The sequence below is a fragment of the Thalassophryne amazonica genome, chromosome 13 (assembly GCF_902500255.1).
Source record: "Thalassophryne amazonica chromosome 13, fThaAma1.1, whole genome shotgun sequence".
NCBI lineage: Eukaryota > Metazoa > Chordata > Actinopteri > Batrachoidiformes > Batrachoididae > Thalassophryne > Thalassophryne amazonica.
The window spans coordinates 97,215,731-97,240,191 of record NC_047115.1 but is presented as its reverse complement, the minus strand read 5'-3'; the positions used below and the strand labels follow the sequence as shown (position 1 = coordinate 97,240,191).

General features: G+C 40.3%; 1 protein-coding gene across 1 annotated transcript in view; it reads left to right on the top strand.

Annotated features, from left to right (window-relative positions):
• The window catches only part of LOC117523216 (heterogeneous nuclear ribonucleoprotein L-like), a 203,418-nt gene that overhangs the window by 152,007 nt on the left and 26,950 nt on the right, over window positions 1-24,461 (top strand). Inside the window, exons 8-9 of the mRNA XM_034184670.1 lie at window positions 223-294; window positions 7,751-7,968. Coding sequence (XP_034040561.1) covers window positions 223-294; window positions 7,751-7,968 — 290 coding nt within the window. The remainder of the gene's footprint in view (window positions 1-222; window positions 295-7,750; window positions 7,969-24,461) is intronic.

The following is a 24,461-nucleotide window of genomic DNA, read 5'->3' as shown; positions in this document are numbered from 1 at the left end:
ATGAGCCTCTTGGGGGTAAAGAGCCATATGTACCTCCAGAGCCGCGAGTTTGTGACCCCACTTTATATGGAGCAGCTTTGTTGTGGAGTTGATTTGAATCTGGTCTGTATCAGCGTTCGAGGCATTTAGTTTGAAACAGATGCAGATTTGTTTTGGATTCACTGTCTCTAATCAACCCGCACACTCTGATTCTGTGCGTGTGTGTGTGTGTGTGTGTTTCAGAGCGTGGAAAAGGCCGCCACAGACAGGCCATACTGGGAGAACACCCATCATCCTTCAGTGATAACGGCTACGGTAAGATAAAAACCCACATTCTGTTCAGACTGATCGAGCCACAAGCTGACAGAACCAGAACCTTCCTTGCAAACTGGAACATGTAGCTGAGGAGCAGAATTATTTTATGAAAAGAAGAAAACATGCTGCTTTGATCAGAAGGAGAGTGGCTGCTGTTCATCTCTGTTTGTTTGCTTTGTGGACTTTCAGTTTGTGGATTCTGTCTAACTGTCAAACGTTACAAACAGCTCTTGTAAAACTGGATAAATTAGCAACTGCAGGAGAAACATGATACCACTATGTGGGCAAAAACGACACAAAATATACAACAGAACGGAACACTAAAGGCAGAATTAAAGAACAGATGGAACACGTGGCTGGGGATAGTGCCACAGCTTTTTGTCTGTTGTACAGTTTAGTGATACTAACTCAAAATACTGTTCCAGAATATTTCAAAACATGTTCAGAATCCTGTTCCAGAGTCCATATATAAAGGAAGATATCACAAGCTTGATTTAATGAAGACTCAGTATGTCACAAAACGTTTCAAAGCAAATGAAACATTCCGGGTGATTTGATGTTGAACCATTAAAACACAACAGAATGAACCAGGATCATAATGAATTTGAATTTCATGTTGAACGGTTACAGTCTGTAGGTCTGTACGGTACCTTTGCCAAGGGCACTGACACATCTCCTGACATGACAGACTCTGGCTTTTGGTCTTGTGGCTGGTAAAAGGTCCATTTTCTCCTTGGTCTGGAGCACACAGTGTACATTTCTTCCACCAAAAAAAATCAAAAACAAAACCACAGTGTGCATTTCTTCCACCAAAAAAAAAATCAAAAACAAAACCACAGTGTGCATTTCTTCCACCAAAAAAAAAAATCAAAAACAAAACCACAGTGTGCATTTCTTCCACCAAAAAAAATCAAAAACAAAACCACAGTGTGCATTTCTTCCACCAAAAAAAAATCAAAAACAAAACCACAGTGTGCATTTCTTCCACCAAAAAAAATCAAAAACAAAACCACAGTGTGCATTTCTTCCACCAAAAAAAATCAAAAACAAAACCACAGTGTGCATTTCTTCCACCAAAAAAAATCAAAAACAAAACCACAGTGTACATTTCTTCCACCAAAAAAAAATCAAAAACAAAACCACAGTGTGCATTTCTTCCACCAAAAAAAATCAAAAACAAAACCACAGTGTACATTTCTTCCACCAAAAAAAAATCAAAAACAAAACCACAGTGTGCATTTCTTCCACCAAAAAAAAATCAAAAACAAAACCACAGTGTGCATTTCTTCCACCAAAAAAAATCAAAAACAAAACCACAGTGTGCATTTCTTCCACCAAAAAAAAATCAAAAACAAAACCACAGTGTGCATTTCTTCCACCAAAAAAAATCAAAAACAAAACCACAGTGTGCATTTCTTCCACCAAAAAAAATCAAAAACAAAACCACAGTGTGCATTTCTTCCACCAAAAAAAATCAAAAACAAAACCACAGTGTGCATTTCTTCCACCAAAAAAAATCAAAAGCAAAACCACAGTGTACATTTCTTCCACCAAAAAAAAATCAAAAACAAAACCACAATGTCCATTTCTTCCACCAAAAAACAAAACAAGAAACACAATGTCCATTTGTTCCACCAAAAAAAAAACCACAATGTCCATTTCTTCCACCAAAAAACAAAACAAGAAACACAGTGTCCATTTGTTCCACCAAAAAAACACAATGTCCATTTGTTCCACCAAAAAAAACCACAATGTCCATTTGTTCCACCAAAAAAAACCACAATGTCCATTTCTTCCACCAAAAAACAAAACAAGAAACACAATGTCCATTTGTTCCACCAAAAAAAACCACAATGTCCATTTGTTCCACCAAAAAAAAACACAATGTCCATTTGTTCCACCAAAAAAAAAACACACAATGTCCATTTGTTCCACCAAAAACAAAACCACAATGTCCATTTGTTCCACCAAAAACAAAACCACAATGTCCATTTGTTCCACCAAAAACAAAAACCACAATGTCCATTTCTTCCACCAAAAACAAAAACACAATGTCCATTTCTTCCACCAAAAAAACCAAACAAAAACACAATGTCCATTTCTTCCACCAAAAAAACCAAAAACACAATGTCCATTTCTTCCACCAAAGAAAAACCAAAAACAAGAAACACAATGTCCATTTGTTCCACCAAAAAACAAAACAAAACAAGAAACACAATGTCCATTTGTTCCACCAAAAAAAAACAAAAACAAGAAACACAATGTCCATTTGTTCCACCAAAAAAAACCCACAATGTCCATTTCTTCCACCAAAAAAAAAAAACAATGTCCATTTGTTCCACCAAAAAAAACACAATGTCCATTTCTTCCACCAAAAAAAACACAATGTCCATTTGTTCCACCAAAAAAAACACAATGTCCATTTGTTCCACCAAAAAAACAAAACAAAACACAATGTCCATTTGTTCCACCAAAAAAACAAAACACAATGTCCATTTGTTCCACCAAAAAAACAAAACACAATGTCCATTTGTTCCACCAAAAACAAAACCACAATGTCCATTTGTTCCACCAAAAACAAAACCACAATGTCCATTTGTTCCACCAAAAACAAAAACCACAATGTCCATTTCTTCCACCAAAAACAAAAACACAATGTCCATTTCTTCCACCAAAAAAACCAAACAAAAACACAATGTCCATTTCTTCCACCAAAAAAACCAAAAACACAATGTCCATTTCTTCCACCAAAGAAAAACCAAAAACACAATGTCCATTTCTTCCACCAAAGAAAAACCAAAAACACAATGTCCATTTCTTCCACCAAAGAAAAACACAATGTCCATTTCTTCCACCAAAGAAAAACACAATGTCCATTTCTTCCACCAAACAAAACAAAAACACAATGTCCATTTCTTCCACCAAACAAAACAAAAACACAATGTCCATTTCTTCCACCCAAAAAAACCCCACAATGTCCATTTCTTCCACCCCAAAAAAAAACACAATGTCCATTTCTTCCACCCAAAAAACAAAAACACAATGTCCATTTCTTCCACCAAAAAAACCAAACAAAAACACAATGTCCATTTCTTCCACCAAAAAAACCAAACAAAAACACAATGTCCATTTCTTCCACCAAAAAAACAAACAAAAACACAATGTCCATTTCTTCCACCAAACCAAACAAAAACACAATGTCCATTTCTTCCACCCAAAAAACAAAACAAAACAACAATGTCCATTTCTTCCACCCAAAAAACAAAACAACAATGTCCATTTCTTCCACCCAAAAAACAAAACAAAACAATGTCCATTTCTTCCACCCAAAAAACAAAAACACAATGTCCATTTCTTCCACCCAAAAAACAAAACAAAAACACAATGTCCATTTCTTCCACCCAAAAAACAAAACAAAACAACAATGTCCATTTCTTCCACCCAAAAAACAAAACAAAACAATGTCCATTTCTTCCACCTAACAAACAAAACAAAAACACAATGTCCATTTCTTCCACCTAACAAACAAAACAAAAACACAATGTCCATTTCTTCCACCCAAAAAACCAAACAAAAACACAATGTCCATTTCTTCCACCAAACCAAACAAAACACAATGTCCATTTCTTCCACCAAACAAAACAAAACAACAATGTCCATTTCTTCCACCCAAAAAACAAAACAATGTCCATTTCTTCCACCCAAAAAACAAAACAATGTCCATTTCTTCCACCCAAAAAACAAAACAATGTCCATTTCTTCCACCCAAAAAACCAAACAAAAACACAATGTCCATTTCTTCCACCCAAAAAACCAAACAAAACACAATGTCCATTTCTTCCACCAAACAAAACAAAACAACAATGTCCATTTCTTCCACCAAACAAAACAAAACAACAATGTCCATTTCTTCCACCCAAAAAACAAAACAAAACAATGTCCATTTCTTCCACCCAAAAAACAAAACAAAACAATGTCCATTTCTTCCACCCAAAAAACAAAAACACTGTCCATTTCTTCCACCTAACAAACAAAACAAAAACACAATGTCCATTTCTTCCACCCAAAAAACAAAACAAAAACACAATGTCCATTTCTTCCACCCAAAAAACAAAACAAAACAATGTCCATTTCTTCCACCCAAAAAACAAAACAAAAACACAATGTCCATTTCTTCCACCTAACAAACAAAACAAAAACACAATGTCCATTTCTTCCACCTAACAAACAAAACAAAAACACAATGTCCATTTCTTCCACCCAAAAAACAAAAACACAATGTCCATTTCTTCCACCCAAAAAACAAAAACACAATGTCCATTTCTTCCACCCAAAAAACCAAACAAAAACACAATGTCCATTTCTTCCACCCACAAAACCAAACAAAACACAATGTCCATTTCTTCCACCAAACAAAACAACAATGTCCATTTCTTCCACCCAAAAAACAAAACAATGTCCATTTCTTCCACCCAAAAAACAAAACAATGTCCATTTCTTCCACCCAAAAAACAAAAACACAATGTCCATTTCTTCCACCAAAAAAACCAAACAAAAACACAATGTCCATTTCTTCCACCAAAAAAACCAAACAAAAACAACAATGTCCATTTCTTCCACCCAAAAAACAAAACAAAACAACAATGTCCATTTCTTCCACCCAAAAAACAAAACAAAACAACAATGTCCATTTCTTCCACCCAAAAAACAAAACAAAACAACAATGTCCATTTCTTCCACCCAAAAAACAAAAACACAATGTCCATTTCTTCCACCTAACAAACAAAACAAAAACACAATGTCCATTTCTTCCACCCAAAAAACAAAACAAAACAACAATGTCCATTTCTTCCACCCAAAAAACAAAACAAAACAATGTCCATTTCTTCCACCTAACAAACAAAACAAAACAATGTCCATTTCTTCCACCAAACCAAACAAAAACACAATGTCCATTTCTTCCACCCAAAAAACAAAACAAAACAACAATGTCCATTTCTTCCACCCAAAAAACAAAACAAAACAACAATGTCCATTTCTTCCACCCAAAAAACAAAACAAAACAACAATGTCCATTTCTTCCACCCAAAAAACAAAAACACAATGTCCATTTCTTCCACCTAACAAACAAAACAAAAACACAATGTCCATTTCTTCCACCCAAAAAACAAAACAAAACAACAATGTCCATTTCTTCCACCCAAAAAACAAAACAAAACAACAATGTCCATTTCTTCCACCCAAAAAACAAAACAAAACAATGTCCATTTCTTCCACCTAACAAACAAAACAAAACAAAACAATGTCCATTTCTTCCACCAAACCAAACAAAAACACAATGTCCATTTCTTCCACCCAAAAAACAAAACAAAACAACAATGTCCATTTCTTCCACCCAAAAAACAAAACAAAACAACAATGTCCATTTCTTCCACCCAAAAAACAAAACAACAATGTCCATTTCGTCCACCCAAAAAACAAAACAAAACAATGTCCATTTCGTCCACCCAAAAAACAAAACAATGTCCATTTCTTCCACCCAAAAAACAAAACAATGTCCATTTCTTCCACCTAACAAACAAAACAAAACAATGTCCATTTCTTCCACCAAACAAAACAAAACACAATGTCCATTTCTTCCACCAAACAAAACAAAACAACAATGTCCATTTCTTCCACCAAACAAAACAAAACAACAATGTCCATTTCTTCCACCAAACAAAACAACAATGTCCATTTCTTCCACCCAAAAAACAAAACAAAACAACAATGTCCATTTCTTCCACCCAAAAAACAAAACAAAACAATGTCCATTTCTTCCACCAAAAGAACCAAAACAAAAACACAATGTCCATTTCTTCCACCAAAAAAACCAAAACAAAAACACAATGTCCATTTCTTCCACCAAAAAAACAAAACAAAACACAATGTCCATTTCTTCCACCAAAAAACAAAAACACAATGTCCATTTCTTCCACCAAAAAAAACATACACAATGTCCATTTCTTCCACCAAAAAAACAAAACAAAACAGTGTCCATTTCTTCCACCAAAAAAAAAAAAAAAAAAAAAAAGATCTGGAATACTGATTTGTCTGATGACAATATGTGTTTCGACTGTCCAACCCAGATGCCTCTGAGTCCAGAGAATTCTTCTGGACAAGTTTAAAATAAGGCCTCTTTTTTACACAGTGTGGCAGGGGTGGTGGTCAAGTGGTTAATGCACTTCTCCCGGTTCAAATCCCATCCCTGCCACATTTGTCCCAGTAACAGAGTTGTGTCAGGAAGGGCATCCGGTGTAAAAAAAAAAAAATTCCAATTCAACATGCAGATCCACCTCAGATTTGTGGGGCGACTCCAAATGCAAACAAGGGTGGAGCCGAAGGGATTTATTTATTTATTTATTTGTTTTTTGCACAGTAAAGTTATAAATGGCATTTGTGAATGTAGCTCCATATGACAAATGCTTCCCAAAGTAATCCTTTGCCCATGTGGGTATATCAGCTATTCATGACTGACTGACCATGCAGTCTGAGGGATCAGAGTTCACGGGTGTTCACTTCAGGTCTTTGCCCTTAGGCACTAAAATTCCTCCAGATTCCTGGTTTAATGATGTTATGCACTGTAGAGGGAGAAACACAGAAAACTCTTCCAATCTTTAAGTAACATTTCACTCATTTTGTCACAGATTTGTTAACAAAATAAGATACTCTTCCCATCTTTGATCCTCTGACTCATCCTTTGGTGGATACTCACTGCTTTTGTACCAAATCATGATTGCAGTCGTCTGTTTGAATAACATCATTATTTATTTTTTCATTTATATATTTTTACTTCATTACGAGACCAAAATTGTCCTCGTTCCAGCTTTTCTTGGAATGTGCTGCAGGCCTGAAATGCAGGAATATGGATCAATATTATGAAATTAAATGAAGTTGACCAGAAAAAACATGAAATATCTTGGGTTCATCTTGTCTGAACTGAAATATAAGTCAAAGTGAATGTAAATATTGATTTCTTTTTTTTTTTGCATTTCTCATTATCATCTCAACTTTTTGTGAAAAAGAAATGAGAGCCTTGTTTTGAGCAGAGCAGTGTTTCTCAGATGAATGAGCCATTGTTTTGTGAACCAGCAGTAAAAAATGATATTTTTGAGGCTTCCTGTGGTGTAGATCAGTTCTTCTCATCCCTGGTCCTCAGGGACCCCCAACCCACACGTTTTACATGTGTCCCTGCTCTACAAAACGTTGATTAGCTCAGTGCTCAGTTAATCAAGAGGGTTTCGAACCACTGATGTAGTTTGTGAAGTTGTTCATACTCGTACCTCTGGCTGGTCTTGTTGTCTCAGATGAAAGCAGTGCACCCACAAGTATAAGCAATGAAAATAACACAGTGAGGTCTACTAGGCTGATCATGGACAGCAACATCAGAAGAACTCATGGTGTCTTGTGTCCTCAGGTCCTCCATGCCCCCTGCTGCCTCTGCCGGGCAACAGCAGGTACAAACTGACCTCAGTGGACATCCCAGACATGGTGTCCTACCCTCTGCCCCAGTCATTATCTTCATACTCTGGCCACGCCTCGAGCTCTGTTGCTATGGTCAGTGGCCTCCATCCATCCAAGATGAACTGCACACGCATCTTTAACCTCTTTTGCCTTTATGGCAACATCGAAAAGGTTAGTGTGTGTCTTGACTTTCTTCATGTACACAACAAAGCTGTTGTGTTCTGCTTCTGAAGAATCACTTCCTTTTTCAGGACAAAAACTACAGGGTTTGGGTGTAGGTTTGGGTTTGATTAAGATTGGGGTAGGGGTTCGATTAAAGGACATGTCACGGCAAAATCGTAACAATTCAACCAAACAAATCGTGACCATCCGAGGATCCAACGGGATTACTTTGTGCACTTCCTTGACCAGTTTCAAAGTATATGGCGTTCACAACAAACAGCTACGGAGACTTCCGAAAAACAAAGTACTCGTGTGTTTCCGACAGCGGTGATGTGGCTATTAGAAGCGTCTCCCAGCGCACGCTTGAATGGAATGTAGCTGCTAACGTTAAGAACTGAGGCACAGATTAATATCAAGGTAAACATAAGTGTGATGTCGTGTTCTGTTGACTCGTTTTTAAGTGATAACTGTTATTTTTGATACAGTCACGGTAAAAGCAGCAGCCCTGAGAAAGTTTAGTGCATCTGCAGGAACACAGCCTGTTAAAATCAAAACAATGTTTTAAGTATTGGATGCGTGCGTGCGTGTGTGTGTGTGTGTATACGAGGTCTATTAGAAAACTAACCGGCAGTTTTATAAAAAAAAAATAAAAAAAAAACTATATGGATTTGAATCACGTGCGATTACACCAAACATGCTTGAACCCTTGTGCGCATGCGTGAGTTTTTTCACGCATGTCGGTGACGTCATTCGCCTGTGGGCAGGCTTTGAGTGAGCACTGGTCCAGCTCTCTCGGCTGAAATCCTTTGTCTGAGACGCTGCTGGAGACGGCGCGCATTGCTTTATCAAAATTTTTTCAGGACCTGTGAGGGATATCCGAGTGGACACTATTTGAGAAATTCAGCTGGTTCTCGGTGAAAAGTTTAAAGGCTGATGAGAGATTGTGGAGTTTCTGTCACTTTAAGGACAGCTCACAAAGCGGATCGGCGCGGCGCGGTCGGAGGTGGCGTCCGTCTGGCTGTTTCAAGCTGAAAACTTCCACATTTCAGGCTCTGTTCACCCAGGACATTGTCAGAGAACAGAGAAGTTTCAGAAGAAGTCGGCATGAGGAGTTTATGCGGACATTCCACTGTTAAAGGAGATTTTGTAATGAAAGAACATGCGGGCAAATTCGCCAAGTCGGTCCGTGACGACGACGCAAATCCGTCTGCGCCGCGACAGCAAAAACACCTCCATGTTGAAAACCATTTGTAAAATTCAGGCGACTTTTGATGACTTTCAACAAGTGAGTATCTGAGAAATTGTTTAACAGCTGGGCATGTTCCAACTTGTCCGTTAAGGTTTCCAATGGAGGTGTTTTTCCTGTCGCGACCCCCCGCGATCGGGTCCGGCCCGACATGCGAATCTGCCCGCACGTTCTTTCATTACAAAATTTCCTTTAACAGTGGAATGTCCGCATAAACTCCTCATGCTGACCTCTTCTGAAACTTGTCTGTTCTCTCACGACGACCTGGGTGAACAGAGCCTGAAATGTGGAAGTTTTCAGCTTGAAACAGCGAGACGACGCCACCTCGGAGCGCAGATTGCCGTCAGGCGCCGTGGGCCGTCCTTAAAGTGACACTTACAGACCAAAATCTCTCATCAGCCGTTAAAATTTTTACCGAAAACCAGCTGAATTTATCGAATGGTGTCCACTCAGTTGTGCCTTACAGTTTTTGAAAAAATTTTGATCAAACAAAGCAGCAGTCTCTGAGCCATTCCTAAACAATGAAAAAACGACAAGAGGGTGGGCGACTCCTCACTCAAAGACTGCCCACAGGCGAATGACGTAACTGACAGGCGTGAAAAAACTATTGCATGCCCACAAGCGTTCAAGCATGTCTGATGTAATCACACGTGATTCAAATCCATATGGTTTTTGAAAAAAATAATAAGGTCGGATACTTTTCTAACAGACCATCGGACCGGGAGTGACATGTTTAGCCGCATGTTCTCGTTGAATTGCTGGCTGTCTGAGTGGTGTCCAAAAAATGAGGTGGGCTTCATAGATAATTGGCAAAGCTTCTGGGGAAAACCTGGTCTTGTTAGGAGAGATGGCATCCGTCCCACTTTGGATGGAGCAGCTCTCATTTCTAGAAATCTGGCCAATTTTGTTAAATCCTCCAAACCGTGACTATCCAGGTTTGGGACCAGGAAGCAGAGTTGTAGTCTTACACACCTCTCTGCAGCTTCTATCCTCCTGCCATCCCCTCATTACCCCATCCCCGTAGAGACGGTGTCTGCTCCCAGACTACCAATAACCAGCAAAAATCTATTTAAGCATAAAAATTCAAAAAGAAAAAATAATATAGCACCTTCAACTGCATCACAGACTAAAACAGTTAAATGTGGTCTATTAAACATTAGGTCTCTCTCTTCTAAGTCCCTGTTGGTAAATGATATAATAATTGATCAACATATTGATTTATTCTGCCTTACAGAAACCTGGTTACAGGATGAATATGTTAGTTTAGCACGGGCCGAGGCGGAGGGTTAGCAGCAATCTTCCATTCCAGCTTATTAATTAATCAAAAACCCAGACAGAGCTTTAATTCATTTGAAAGCTTGACTCTTAGTCTTGTCCATCCAAATTGGAAGTCCCAAAAAACAGTTTTATTTGTTATTATCTATCGTCCACCTGGTCGTTACTGTGAGTTTCTCTGTGAATTTTCAGACCTTTTGTCTGACTTAGTGCTTAGCTCAGATAGTGGGTGATTTTAACATCCACACAGATGCTGAGAATGACAGCCTCAACACTGCATTTAATCTATTATTAGACTCAATTGGCTTTGCTCAAAATGTAAATGAGTCCACCCACCACTTTAATCATATCTTAGATCTTGTTCTGACTTATGGTATGGAAATTGAAGACTTAACAGTATTCCCTGAAAACTCCCTTCTGTCTGATCATTTCTTAATAACATTTACATTTACTCTGATGGACTACCCAGCAGTGGGGAATAAGTTTCATTACACTAGAAGTCTTTCAGAAAGCGCTGTAACTAGGTTTAAGGATATGATTCCTTCTTTATGTTCTCTAATGCCATATACCAACACAGTGCAGAGTAGCTACCTAAACTCTGTAAGTGAGATAGAGTATCTCGTCAATAGTTTTACATCCTCATTGAAGACAACTTTGGATGCTGTAGCTCCTCTGAAAAAGAGACCTTTAAATCAGAAGTGCCTGACTCCGTGGTATAACTCAAACTCGCAGCTTAACGCAGATAACCCGTAAGTTGGAGAGGAAATGGCGTCTCACTAATTTAGAAGATCTTCACTTAGCCTGGAAAAAGAGTCTGTTGCTCTATAAAAAAGCCCTCCGTAAAGCTAGGACATCTTACTACTCATCACTAATTGAAGAAAATAAGAACAACCCCAGGTTTCTTTTCAGCACTGTAGCCAGGCTGACAAAGAGTCAGAGCTCTATTGAGCCGAGTATTCCTTTAACTTTAACTAGTAATGACTTCATGACTTTCTTTGCTAATAAAATTTTAACTATTAGAGAAAAAATTACTCATGACCATCCCAAAGACATATCATTATCTTTGGCTGCTTTCAGTGATGCCGGTATTTGGTTAGGCTCTTTCTCTCTGATTGTTCTGTCTGAGTTATTTTCATTAGTTACTTCCTCCAAACCATCAACATGTCTATTAGACCCCATTCCTACCAGGCTGCTCAAGGAAGCCCTACCATTAATTAATGCTTTAATCTTAAATATGATCAATCTATCTTTATTAGTTGGCTATGTACCACAGGCTTTTAAGGTGGCAGTAATTAAAAAAAGCCATCATTTGACCCAGCTATCTTAGCTAATTATAGGCCAATCTCCAGCCTTCCTTTTCTCTCAAAAATTCTTGAAAGGGTAGTTGTAAAACAGCTAACTGATCATCTGCAGAGGAATGGTCTATTTGAAGAGTTTCAGTCAGGTTTTAGAATTCATCATAGTACAGAAACAGCATTAGTGAAGGTTACAAATGATCTTCTTATGGCCTCAGACAGTGGACTCATCTCTGTGCTTGTTCTGTTAGACCGCAATGCTGCTTTTGATACTGTTGACCATAAAATTTTATTACAGAGATTAGAGCATGCCATAGGTATTAAAGGCACTGCGCTGCGGTGGTTTGAATAATATTTATCTAATAGATTACAATTTGTTCATGTAAATGGGGAATCTTCTTCACAGACTAAGGTTAATTATTGAGTTCCACAAGGTTCTGTGCTAGGACCAATTTTATTCACTTTATACATGCTTCCCTTAGGCAGTATTATTAGACGGCATTGCTTAAATTTTCATTGTTACGCAGATGATACCCAGCTTTATCTATCCATGAAGCCAGAGGACACACACCAATTAGCTAAACTGCAGGATTGTCTTACAGACATAAAGACATGGATGACCTCTAATTTCCTGCTTTTAAACTCAGATAAAACTGAAGTTATTGTACTTGGCCCCACGAATCTTAGAAACATGGTGTCTAACCAGATCCTTACTCTGGATGGCATTACCCTGACCTCTAGTAATACTGTGAGAAATCTTGGAGTCATTTTTGATCAGGATATGTCATTCAATGCACATATTAAACAAATATGTAGGACTGCTTTTTTGCATTTGCGCAATATCTCTAAAATTAGAATGGTCTTGTCTCAGAGTGATGCTGAAAAACTAATTCATGCATTTATTTCCTCTAGGCTGGACTATTGTAATTCATTATTATCAGGTTGTCCTAAAAGTTCCCTGAAAAGCCTTCAGTTAATTCAAAATGCTGCAGCTAGAGTACTGACGGGGACTAGAGCATATCTCACCCATATTGGCCTCTCGTCATTGGCTTCCTGTTAATTCTAGAATAGAATTTAAAATTCTTCTTCTTACTTATAAGGTTTTGAATAATCAGGTCCCATCTTATCTTAGGGACCTCATAGTACCATATCACCCCAATAGAGCGCTTCGCTCTCAGACTGCAGGCTTACTTGTAGTTCCTAGGGTTTGTAAGAGTAGAATGGGAGGCAGAGCCTTCAGCTTTCAGGCTCCTCTCCTGTGGAACCAGCTCCCAATTCAGATCAGGGAGACAGACACCCTCTCTACTTTTAAGATTAGGCTTAAAACTTTCCTTTTTGCTAAAGCTTATAGTTAGGGCTGGATCAGGTGACCCTGAACCATCCCTTAGTTATGCTGCTATAGACTTAGACTGCTGGGGGGTTCCCATGATGCACTGAGTGTTTCTTTCTCTTTTTGCTCTGTATGCACCACTCTGCATTTAATCATTAGTGATCGATCTCTGCTCCCCTCCACAGCATGTCTTTTTCCTGGTTCTCTCCCTCAGCCCCAACCAGTCCCAGCAGAAGACTGCCCCTCCCTGAGCCTGGTTCTGCTGGAGGTTTCTTCCTGTTAAAAGGGAGTTTTTCCTTCCCACTGTCACCAAGTGCTTGCTCACAGGGGGTCGTTTTGACCGTTGGGGTTTTTACGTAATTATTGTATGGCTTTGCCTTACAATATAAAGCACCTTGGGGCAACTGTTTGTTGTGATTTGGCGCTATATAAATAAAATTGATTTGATTTGAATTGATTTGAAATATATATATATATATACACACTCGAGGTCTGTTAGAAAAGTATCCGACCTTTTTTTTTTTTTTCAAAAACCATATGGATTTGAATCACGGGTGATTACATCACACATGCTTGAACCCTCGTGGGCATGCGAGAGTTTTTTCACGTCTGTCGGTTACGTCATTCGCCTGTGGGCAGTCTTTGAGTGAGGAGTGGCCCACCCTCTCGTCGATTTTTTCACTGTTTAGGAATGGCTCAGAGACTGCTGCTTTGTTTGATCAAAATTTTTTCAAAACTGTAAGGCACAACTGAGTGGACACCATTCATTAAATTCAGCTGGTTTTTTGGTAAAAATTTTAATGGCTGATGAGAGATTTTGGTCTGGTAGTGTCGCTTTAAGGACGGCCCACGGCGCCTGACGACGATCTGTGCTTTGAGGCGGCAGCGTCTCGCCGTTTCAAGTTGAAAACGGCCACATTTCAGGCTCTGTTGACCCAGTAAGTCATCAGAGAACAGAGAACTTTCAGAAGAAGTTGGCATGAGGAGTTTATTCGGACATTCCATTGTTAACGGACATTTTGTAATGAAAGAACGTGCGGGCAGAGTCGCATGTTGGGCCGGACCCAACCGCGGGGGGTCGCGACAGGAAAAACACCTCCGTTGGAAATCTTAACGGGCAAGTTGGAACATGCCCAAGCTGTTAAACAATTTCTGAATTTTACAAATGGTTTTCAACACGGAGGTGTTTTTCCTGTCGCAGCGCACACAGATTGAAAAGAAAAGATGAAAGATGTGCGCGCAAAATCGCCAAGTCGTTTCCGTGACGACTCGGCGAATTTGCGCGCACGTGTTTCATTACAAAATGTCCTTAAACGGTGGAATGTCCGCATAAAGTCCTCATTCCGGCCTCTTCTGAATCTTCTCTGTTCTCTCACGACGTCCTGGGTGAATTAAGCCTTAAATTAGGATGTTTTCAGGTCAAAACAGGCTGACTTTTCACCGAAAACCAGCTAAATTTCTTGAATAGTGTCCACTCGGATATTCCTCACAGGTCCAGAAAAAATGTTGATAAAGCAACGCGCGCCGTCTCGAGCAGCGTGTGAAACAAAGGAATTCAGCCGAGAGGGCGGGACCACATCTCACTCAAGGCCTGCCCACAGGGAAATGACGTCACCGACACGCGTGAAAAAACTCACGCATGCGCACGAGGGTTCAAGCATGATTGGTGTAATCGCACGTCATTCAAATCCATATAGTTTAAAAAAAAAAGTGTCAATTTCTTATCTAATACACCTCGTATATATATATATATATATATATATATATATATATATATATATATATATATATATATGACGATACCTATGATGCGATGTGATACGATTCACCCCTGCTCCCGATGCGATACTATTTGATATGTATTTGATGGCAATTCAATTCCTCACAATGCGATATGATGCGATTCAACATGATGCAAAGAAATTATACCAAAAATTTAAATAGAAAATAAGAAACTGCAATTCAGTATGGTACTATGGCATTCTTATTCTTCTTCTTCTTCTGATTCTACTGGAGGACGAGAATTAGTTTTAGTACTTATATGTCAGTTTACCAGCCGCTGGAGCCCACTTGTCATCCGCAGCGGGACGCTGGCTGCAGAGCCGTTAGCGGTGCCCAATTTGTCTCCTCATTGTTTTTATTTTTTTATTTTTTCTCTTGTTAATAGATTTATAGATGGTAACAATTAAGTTTGTTTTGGTACTGTTTCTTGTGTTCTCATTTGTTCTATCTGGGTTGGATCAGTTGAGCTGTGGTGACGGGGTGTATGTACATGTCTTCTGTCCACCTTTGGGTCCTTCCAGGTCAGGGACCAGTCCCTGGTCAATGGAAACTGATAAATTGTCTCTATGTCCACTGCTGTCCTCCTGGTTCCCAAGTTCAATTCGTGAGATGCCTCTTCCTTTGATGTTCAAATCTGCTTAGCAGGAAAATTTTGTGTCCACAGAAACCTCACCTGTAGACCTGGAAATTTCTAATTTTGAATGAATGAATGAATGAATGAATGAATGAATGAATGAAAACTGTTTATTTCGAACATTTGATACAACAACAATTACAAGATAGATCAGTAAAGACAACAACAAAAAAGTTCCTACTGTGTACCCAACATGTCCGAAAAGGGGTAGGGTGAAGCATCAGCTTATTTATCCCTACCCCTTCTTCCCCACAACCAGTAATACCCTTTGCCACATATACACATAGATTCCTACACACCTAAACCGATATCAATATATATATATATACATATACATACACATACACATATATATATACATACACACATCAACATACATACACATATACATACACATATATACACATATACATATATACACATATATATACACAAACATAAATATACACCTTCACATACCTACTTACATACAAAATACTATATATTTACAAGCCGAAGCAAAAAACAAAACACCCTAACCCTCATTACCCTTCCTCCTCCCTATACCCAGAAAAAACCATATTTTTGTACCGCTGTTTGAACTGGTTCATGCTTGGACATTGCTTGAGCCCCACTCCCAATCTGTTCCACATCCTCATAATTTTGTTCACAAGAAGTCAATTTTTAATGTAAAACGGAAATATTTTATACTTCTTTTGCTTTTATTATCTGTTAATGTTCAGCCTAACCCTGGCCCTGCTTGAGGAATATTGATACTCCTGATAATTTTAGAGTTCGATCAGGTCTTGGTATTTTGTATTTAAACGTCTGGAGCCGACTCTCTGAAACTGATTTAGTGAAAATCTGGGTTCAAACAACGGGACCTGATATTCTTGTATTATCTGAGACTCGGTTGAGTAATTCGGTCTCAGATCATGATGTTGCCATTAATGGTTTTAATGTTTTCTGCTGCGATCGTCCAAGGAAAGGAGGAGCTGTAGCTATTTACATAAGAAACAAGTTTCGTGCAACCCTCCTCTCCACTGTATCTGTCAGTAAACAGTTTGAGTTTTTGGCGTTGAAACTCGAGTTCTAGCAGACACAGTCCCTCCCCCAGCCTGTAGTGATGCCCTAAGGTCCTTTAAGGATTACATCTCAGGGTTAGGATCTGGTGAGGGACTTAAAGTCTCTCTGTGACTTATTCAATTTAAGTCAATTAATAGATGGTCCAACTCGGCCCAACATTAAAGATCCTTCTCCATCATCAATTTTCAATTTATTTTCATTTATATAGCGCCAAATCACAACAGAGTTGCCTCAAGCTGCTTCACACAAGTAAAGTCTAACCTTACTAACCCCCAGAGCAGCAGTGGTAAGGAAAAACTCCCTCTGAGGAAGAAACCTCAAGCAGACCAGACTCAAAGGGGCGACCTTCTGCTTGGGCCATGATACAAACATAAATTACAGAACAATTCACAAAATGAATATACAGGAAATGCTGTTGGTGCACAGGACAGGAGGGTCTCCAGCACAAATACCACACCCATCTCTGGATGGAGCTGCACCTTAAACAGAGAGAAAAAAACAGAATCAGGCATCAGAAAGACAACAAATACTGTATAATTTGTCAGCATTAAACAACAAGAAAAACAGGATAAATAGGTGATTGCCGCTGCGGTGATCATCACTGCTTGATTTAATACTAACAAATGGCCCTCATAAATGTAATGGTCTTGGTGTTTTTGGAAACGATGTGAGTGACCACTGTACAGTTGCATTGGTCAGAAATGTCAAACTTTCTAAAGCCAAATCACAAACTTTGCTTAAGAGAGATTTTAAACATTTTCAGCAGCAGGCTTTTTTGCAGGATCTGCTAAGTGTTGAGTGGAAACAAATCTCCGTTCTAGGTGATGTTGAGTTGGCCTGGAATTTATTTCATGAGGACTTCTTGAAGCTAATAAATAAACAAACACACTCCATTATGTAAGTTTAGAGTAAAGGGACGGAATAATCCCTGGTTTTCCATGGAGGTTGGAAACCTTCTTAAAGAAAGAGATCATGCCTGGGCCACAGCACAAAAAACTAAATCTGAGGCAGACAGGATTATTTTTCGGAAATTGCACAATAAATGTACGTTTTTGGTTAAAAGGGCAAAATCTGACTATTTATTTATCTGAAACTACCAAAAGCTTAAAAGATGTTTTGTTATGTTGTTAGATCTGCTACTGGTTCTGTGTCTTCCAGTCATTTGCCTGGTTTCCTGATCAAAGACTCTATAACCCTGTCTGATGAAGGCTCCATGGTAAATTATTTTAATGAACTTTTTATTTCACCAGGGCACTTGTTTGATTTTTTTAATATTGATTTTAAAGGAACAGTTTTAAAAAATGAATTTGCTGCTGTAGATCCCCCCCCGCCATTGGTTGTTCTTTTAATTTTAAGCCTGTGGGTGTCTCTGACATTCACAGTGCATTCAGAAAGTTGGATTCTATAAAATCAGCTGGTCCTATTACTTGGATCCATTTTTTTTTTTAACTGGCAGCTAATTTTATTGCTGAGCCTTTAACTTGCATTTTTAAGTTGTCTCAGCACAAACACATTTCCAAAAGTTTGGAAATCTGTATGTGTTCTCCCACCATTAAAAGAAGGTGAACCTTCAGTTGTGAACAACTACAGGCCTGTTTCAAAATTATGTATTTTGGTGAAAGTGCTTAAAAAGCATTAGGAAGCTTTGTGTTGCCTTGTTTGTTGATCTGTCAAAGGCCGTTGACACTGTGGATCACAGTGTCCTGCTCGAAGTTCTTTTGAGTATTTTCAATCAAGCTGTTGCTTGGTTGCAGATTATTTGATGGGTAGGATGCAGTGTGTTCAGATGGCTGGAGTTAGTTCCTCCATCCTTAAGGTCACAAAAGGTGTACCTCAAGGTTCAGTTTTAGGACCCATTCTGTTCGCAATTTATATAAATGACGTGTGTAAATTTATGAAATGCTTTCTTCCCATCTTTATGCTGACGACACAGTAATTAATTGTTGTTCTAACTCAGTAACTCAGGCATTGAAATTTTTGCAGTTAGCCTTCGATGCCATCCAGTGTCGCTTGTGGGAACTGAAATTGGTTTTAAATGTTGAGAAATCTAAAATAATGCCTTTTTTTTCAAATTCATCAGTTTCTTCAGAGACCATACCAGTTATTACAAATGTCCAAGGTCAAGCTCTTGAACTGGTCACTAAATATAAGTATCTGGGTTTAATTGTGGATGTGGAGCTCTCCTTCAAAGCTCATATTAGACATTTAATTTCTAAATTGAGGGTGAAGCTTGGGTTCTTCAAAAGAAACAAGTCCTGTTTCTCCCTCACAGCCCGGAAGCATTTGATAAATGCTACTTTCATGCCTGTATTGGACTACGGCGATGTGTATGTATGTGTTTCCAGCACGTGTTTGCAGTTCTCATCTCCAGTGCATCATTGTGCTCTCAGATTTATCACTGGTAGTAGCCGCCTTACCCATCACTGCCAAGGCTCTGTGCCAAGGCTTGCATGTCCTCTTTGGAAGCAAGCCAGCTCATGCCCTGGATGACTTTGGTATCTAAGGAACTTGTTGGGCTGTTCTGACTTATCTGTACACTTTTCTGTGGAGAACTGTAAGCTGCGATGCCTTACGTTCAAATGACACTTTGTGTTTTTCTGTTCTCCATGTTCAAACGGAAAAGGGAAAGAAAGCTTTTAGTTTTGCCTCCCCCTTTTCTTGGAATGCCCTCCAAATGGAATTGAATCTGGCTGGGCTGGTTTCACTGATAGCTTTCCAATCACTATTAGAAAACCGACACCTTTTGGACATTGTGTCTGTTTTAAACCCTGTCTTAGACCATGAGTTTTATTGTGTTTTACTGTGTTAGACTTTGCATTGTTATTTAAAATAATTGTGTCCATGGGTTAGCTGATTGTGTTGTATTTTATGGCGGATGTGTTGTTTTTATTATTGTTTTATTATTGCTTTGCCTGTTGGTGTGTGCTGTTGCCTTCTTGGCCAGATCCCCGTGCAAAAGAGGTCATGATCTCAATGGGTTTTCTTATCTGGTTAAATAAATGTTAAATGAAAATGAAATAAGCAGCAAATTTACCAGATGCAACATTAAGGAACAGGAATCGGTTCCCTCATAGGTGGAGCCTGTTTCATCACAGTGTCAGAACTTAAACAGTAAAACAACGTCATTCTCAATGAGTGACATAAAGTGAGTCACTCACTGACAGAGTACCGCCTTGGCAAAAATCATTTGAGATACTTTGGTACCAGTCTTGCTGAGTGGCGCAGTGGCATCCGCGGGATTCTTTCAAAATTACCTGCATCTTGTCAAGTTTCCCATCTTAAAAAAAAGCCAAAATATCTCCTGATTTAAATGTTTTAGGTGCATCAAAAACATCTTCCAACTGCTTGCTGCTGCTCTCACGGGCCTCCATTTTGAAATAGATTTGTTGCAGTAGCAATGTGCTTTCAGGCTTTTGTTAGTGATGATGCATTCAATGTGCCTCGTAAAAAAAAAAACATTGATGCAAGCACACAGCGACAGATGCATCGTGATTTCAGACAACAGTTGAATCGATGCACACTGAATGAATAGATACACTCGCATCGCCCAAGTTTGTATCTACGTAGATACCGACTCGTAATTAATCTCCACCTCCCTAATATATATGTATGTGTATGTGTGTGTGTGTGTGTGTCATCATGTTTCCTGTGAAAAACAATGTCACACAGACATTCCACATCCATGTACAAATACAGCGCAGCAATAAAACAGCTGACATGCAGGTTAAAACAGAAAAGCAGCCGTTAAAACATCTCAGATCTGATCTGATCACATCTCTGACAGTTCACGTTATGTGCAAAGCTGCACGTTAAAACAGCCTGCTGCACACACACATCCAAATCCATTCCGACAGACTCTGACAGTAAAATTAAACATTAAAATTTTACTTTCACTAAAAGTAAAATTAAACATTCAAATTTAAAATTAAATTTTTCTTTCATTCAAAGCCCCATTGAAAGGAACACAAAGCAAAAGACGAAAAAAATAAACATGTTTCTCACCTTGTTGTAAAGATTTCCAAATAATAAGTGCACAACATCAAAGAAACCCCACACACACATCACAAGCATGCGTGTGCGATTGCCAGCCAACTGATTAAAGATCCATTAGTCCTCAGGTACTGAGCGCACGTGCGTAATGTCCGATTGCAACTCTGCCTTCAGCTCAACTTGTGTCACGATTGTGGCACGTTAGATAGAGTCTATTATCTCCTCAAAATAGCGTCTTTTGAGTTTTTCCAACATGAGACATACATCTGCATGTCCAGGCACTTCCATGATCACAACAACAGTAAAACAGCCTTCTGTGACACAAACAGCGCGTCACCACCATTATGATAAAGGTTGGGGTAGGGATTCGAGTAAGATTGGGGTAGGGTTTGGAATGAGGTTGGGGTAGGGATTCGAGTAAGGTTGGGGTAGGGGTTTAGAGTAAGGTTGGGGTAGGGGTTTAGAGTAAGGTTGGGGTAGGGGTTTAGAGTAAGGTTGGGGTAGGGTCTAGAGTGAGGTTGGGGTAGGGTCTAGAGTGAGGTTGGGGTAGGGTCTAGAGTAAGGTTGGGGTAGGGATTCGAGTAAGGTTGGGGTAGGGGTTTGAGTAAGGTTGGGGTAGGGGTTTAGAGTAAGGTTGGAGTAGGGTTTAGAGTATGGTTGGGGTAGGGTTCACAGTAAAGTTGGGGTAACTGTTAGAGTACACTTGTGGTAGGGTTCAGAGTAAGATTGGGGTAGGGTTTAGAGTAAGGTTGGGGTAGGGTTTAGAGTAAGGTTGGGGTAGGGTTTAGAGTAAGATTGGGGTAGTGTTTAGAGTAAGGTTGGGGTAGGGTCTAGAGTAAGGTTGGGGTTGGGGTTTGAGTCTGGTTGGGGTAGGGGTTTGAGTCCGGTTGGGGTAGGGGTTAGAGTAAGGTTGGGGTAAGGGATTCGAGTAAGAGTGGGGTAGGGGTTTGAATAAGGTTGGGGTAGGGGTTTGAGTAAGGTTGGAGTAGGGTTTAGAGTATGGTTGGGGTAGGGTTTACAGTAAAGTTGGGGTAACTGTTAGAGTACACTTGTGGTAGGGTTCAGAATAATATTGGGGTAGGGTTCAGAGTAAGGATGGGGTAGGGTTTAGAGTACGATTGGGGTAGGGTTTAGAGTAAGGTTGGGGTAGGGTCTAGAGTAAGGCTGAGGTAGGGTCTAGAGTAAGGCTGAGGTAGGGTCTAGAGTAAGGTTGGGGTAGGGGTTTGAGCAAGGTTGGGGTAGGGATTCGAGTAAGAGTGGGGTAGGGGTTTGAGAAAGGTTGGAGTAGGGTTCACAGTAAAGTTGGGGTAACTGTTAGAGTACACTTGTGGTAGGGTTCAGAGTAATATTGGGGTAGGGTTTAGAGTAAAGTTGGGGTAGGGTTTAGAGTAAGATTTGGGTAGGGTTTAGAGTAAGGTTTGGGTAGGGTTTAGAGTAAGATTTGGGTAGGGTTTAGAGTAAGGTTGGGGTAAGGTCTAGAGTAAGGTTGGGGTTGGGGTATTGTCTAGAGTAAGGTTGGGGTAGTGGTTTGAGTCCGGTTGGGGTAGTGGTTTGAGTCCGGTTGGGGTAGGGGTTAGAGTAAGGTTGGGGTAAGGGTTTAGAGTGATGTTGGGGTTGGGGTTAGAGTGAGGTTGGTGTTGGGGTTAGAGTGAGGTTGGGGTAGGAGTTTGAGTAAGGTTGGGGTTGGGGTTTAGAGTGAGGTTGGGGTTGGGGTTTAGAGTGAGGTTGGGGTTGGGGTTAGAGTAAGGTTGGGGTAGGGGTTTAGAGTAAGGTTGGGGTAGGGGTTTAGAGTAAGGTTGGGGTAGGGGTTTAGAGTAAGGTTGGGGTAGGGTCTAGAGTGAGGTTGGGGTAGGGTCTAGAGTGAGGTTGGGGTAGGGTCTAGAGTAAGGTTGGGGTAGGGATTCGAGTAAGGTTGGGGTAGGGGTTTGAGTAAGGTTGGGGTAGGGGTTTAGAGTAAGGTTGGAGTAGGGTTTAGAGTATGGTTGGGGTAGGGTTCACAGTAAAGTTGGGGTAACTGTTAGAGTACACTTGTGGTAGGGTTCAGAGTAAGATTGGGGTAGGGTTTAGAGTAAGGTTGGGGTAGGGTTTAGAGTAAGGTTGGGGTAGGGTTTAGAGTAAGATTGGGGTAGTGTTTAGAGTAAGGTTGGGGTAGGGTCTAGAGTAAGGTTGGGGTTGGGGTTTGAGTCTGGTTGGGGTAGGGGTTTGAGTCCGGTTGGGGTAGGGGTTAGAGTAAGGTTGGGGTAAGGGATTCGAGTAAGAGTGGGGTAGGGGTTTGAATAAGGTTGGGGTAGGGGTTTGAGTAAGGTTGGAGTAGGGTTTAGAGTATGGTTGGGGTAGGGTTTACAGTAAAGTTGGGGTAACTGTTAGAGTACACTTGTGGTAGGGTTCAGAATAATATTGGGGTAGGGTTCAGAGTAAGGATGGGGTAGGGTTTAGAGTACGATTGGGGTAGGGTTTAGAGTAAGGTTGGGGTAGGGTCTAGAGTAAGGCTGAGGTAGGGTCTAGAGTAAGGCTGAGGTAGGGTCTAGAGTAAGGTTGGGGTAGGGGTTTGAGCAAGGTTGGGGTAGGGATTCGAGTAAGAGTGGGGTAGGGGTTTGAGAAAGGTTGGAGTAGGGTTCACAGTAAAGTTGGGGTAACTGTTAGAGTACACTTGTGGTAGGGTTCAGAGTAATATTGGGGTAGGGTTTAGAGTAAAGTTGGGGTAGGGTTTAGAGTAAGATTTGGGTAGGGTTTAGAGTAAGGTTTGGGTAGGGTTTAGAGTAAGATTTGGGTAGGGTTTAGAGTAAGGTTGGGGTAAGGTCTAGAGTAAGGTTGGGGTTGGGGTATTGTCTAGAGTAAGGTTGGGGTAGTGGTTTGAGTCCGGTTGGGGTAGTGGTTTGAGTCCGGTTGGGGTAGGGGTTAGAGTAAGGTTGGGGTAAGGGTTTAGAGTGATGTTGGGGTTGGGGTTAGAGTGAGGTTGGTGTTGGGGTTAGAGTGAGGTTGGGGTAGGAGTTTGAGTAAGGTTGGGGTTGGGGTTTAGAGTGAGGTTGGGGTTGGGGTTAGAGTGAGGTTGGGGTTGGGGTTAGAGTAAGGTTGGGGTAGGGGTTTAGAGTAAGGTTGGGGTAGGGGTTTAGAGTAAGGTTGGGGTAGGGGTCTAGAGTGAGGTTGGGGTAGGGTCTAGAGTGAGGTTGGGGTAGGGTCTAGAGTAAGGTTGGGGTAGGGATTCGAGTAAGGTTGGGGTAGGGGTTTGAGTAAGGTTGGGGTAGGGGTTTAGAGTAAGGTTGGAGTAGGGTTTAGAGTATGGTTGGGGTAGGGTTCACAGTAAAGTTGGGGTAACTGTTAGAGTACACTTGTGGTAGGGTTCAGAGTAAGATTGGGGTAGGGTTTAGAGTAAGGTTGGGGTAGGGTTTAGAGTAAGGTTGGGGTAGGGTTTAGAGTAAGATTGGGGTAGTGTTTAGAGTAAGGTTGGGGTAGGGTCTAGAGTAAGGTTGGGGTTGGGGTTTGAGTCTGGTTGGGGTAGGGGTTTGAGTCCGGTTGGGGTAGGGGTTAGAGTAAGGTTGGGGTAAGGGATTCGAGTAAGAGTGGGGTAGGGGTTTGAATAAGGTTGGGGTAGGGGTTTGAGTAAGGTTGGAGTAGGGTTTAGAGTATGGTTGGGGTAGGGTTTACAGTAAAGTTGGGGTAACTGTTAGAGTACACTTGTGGTAGGGTTCAGAATAATATTGGGGTAGGGTTCAGAGTAAGGATGGGGTAGGGTTTAGAGTACGATTGGGGTAGGGTTTAGAGTAAGGTTGGGGTAGGGTCTAGAGTAAGGCTGAGGTAGGGTCTAGAGTAAGGCTGAGGTAGGGTCTAGAGTAAGGTTGGGGTAGGGGTTTGAGCAAGGTTGGGGTAGGGATTCGAGTAAGAGTG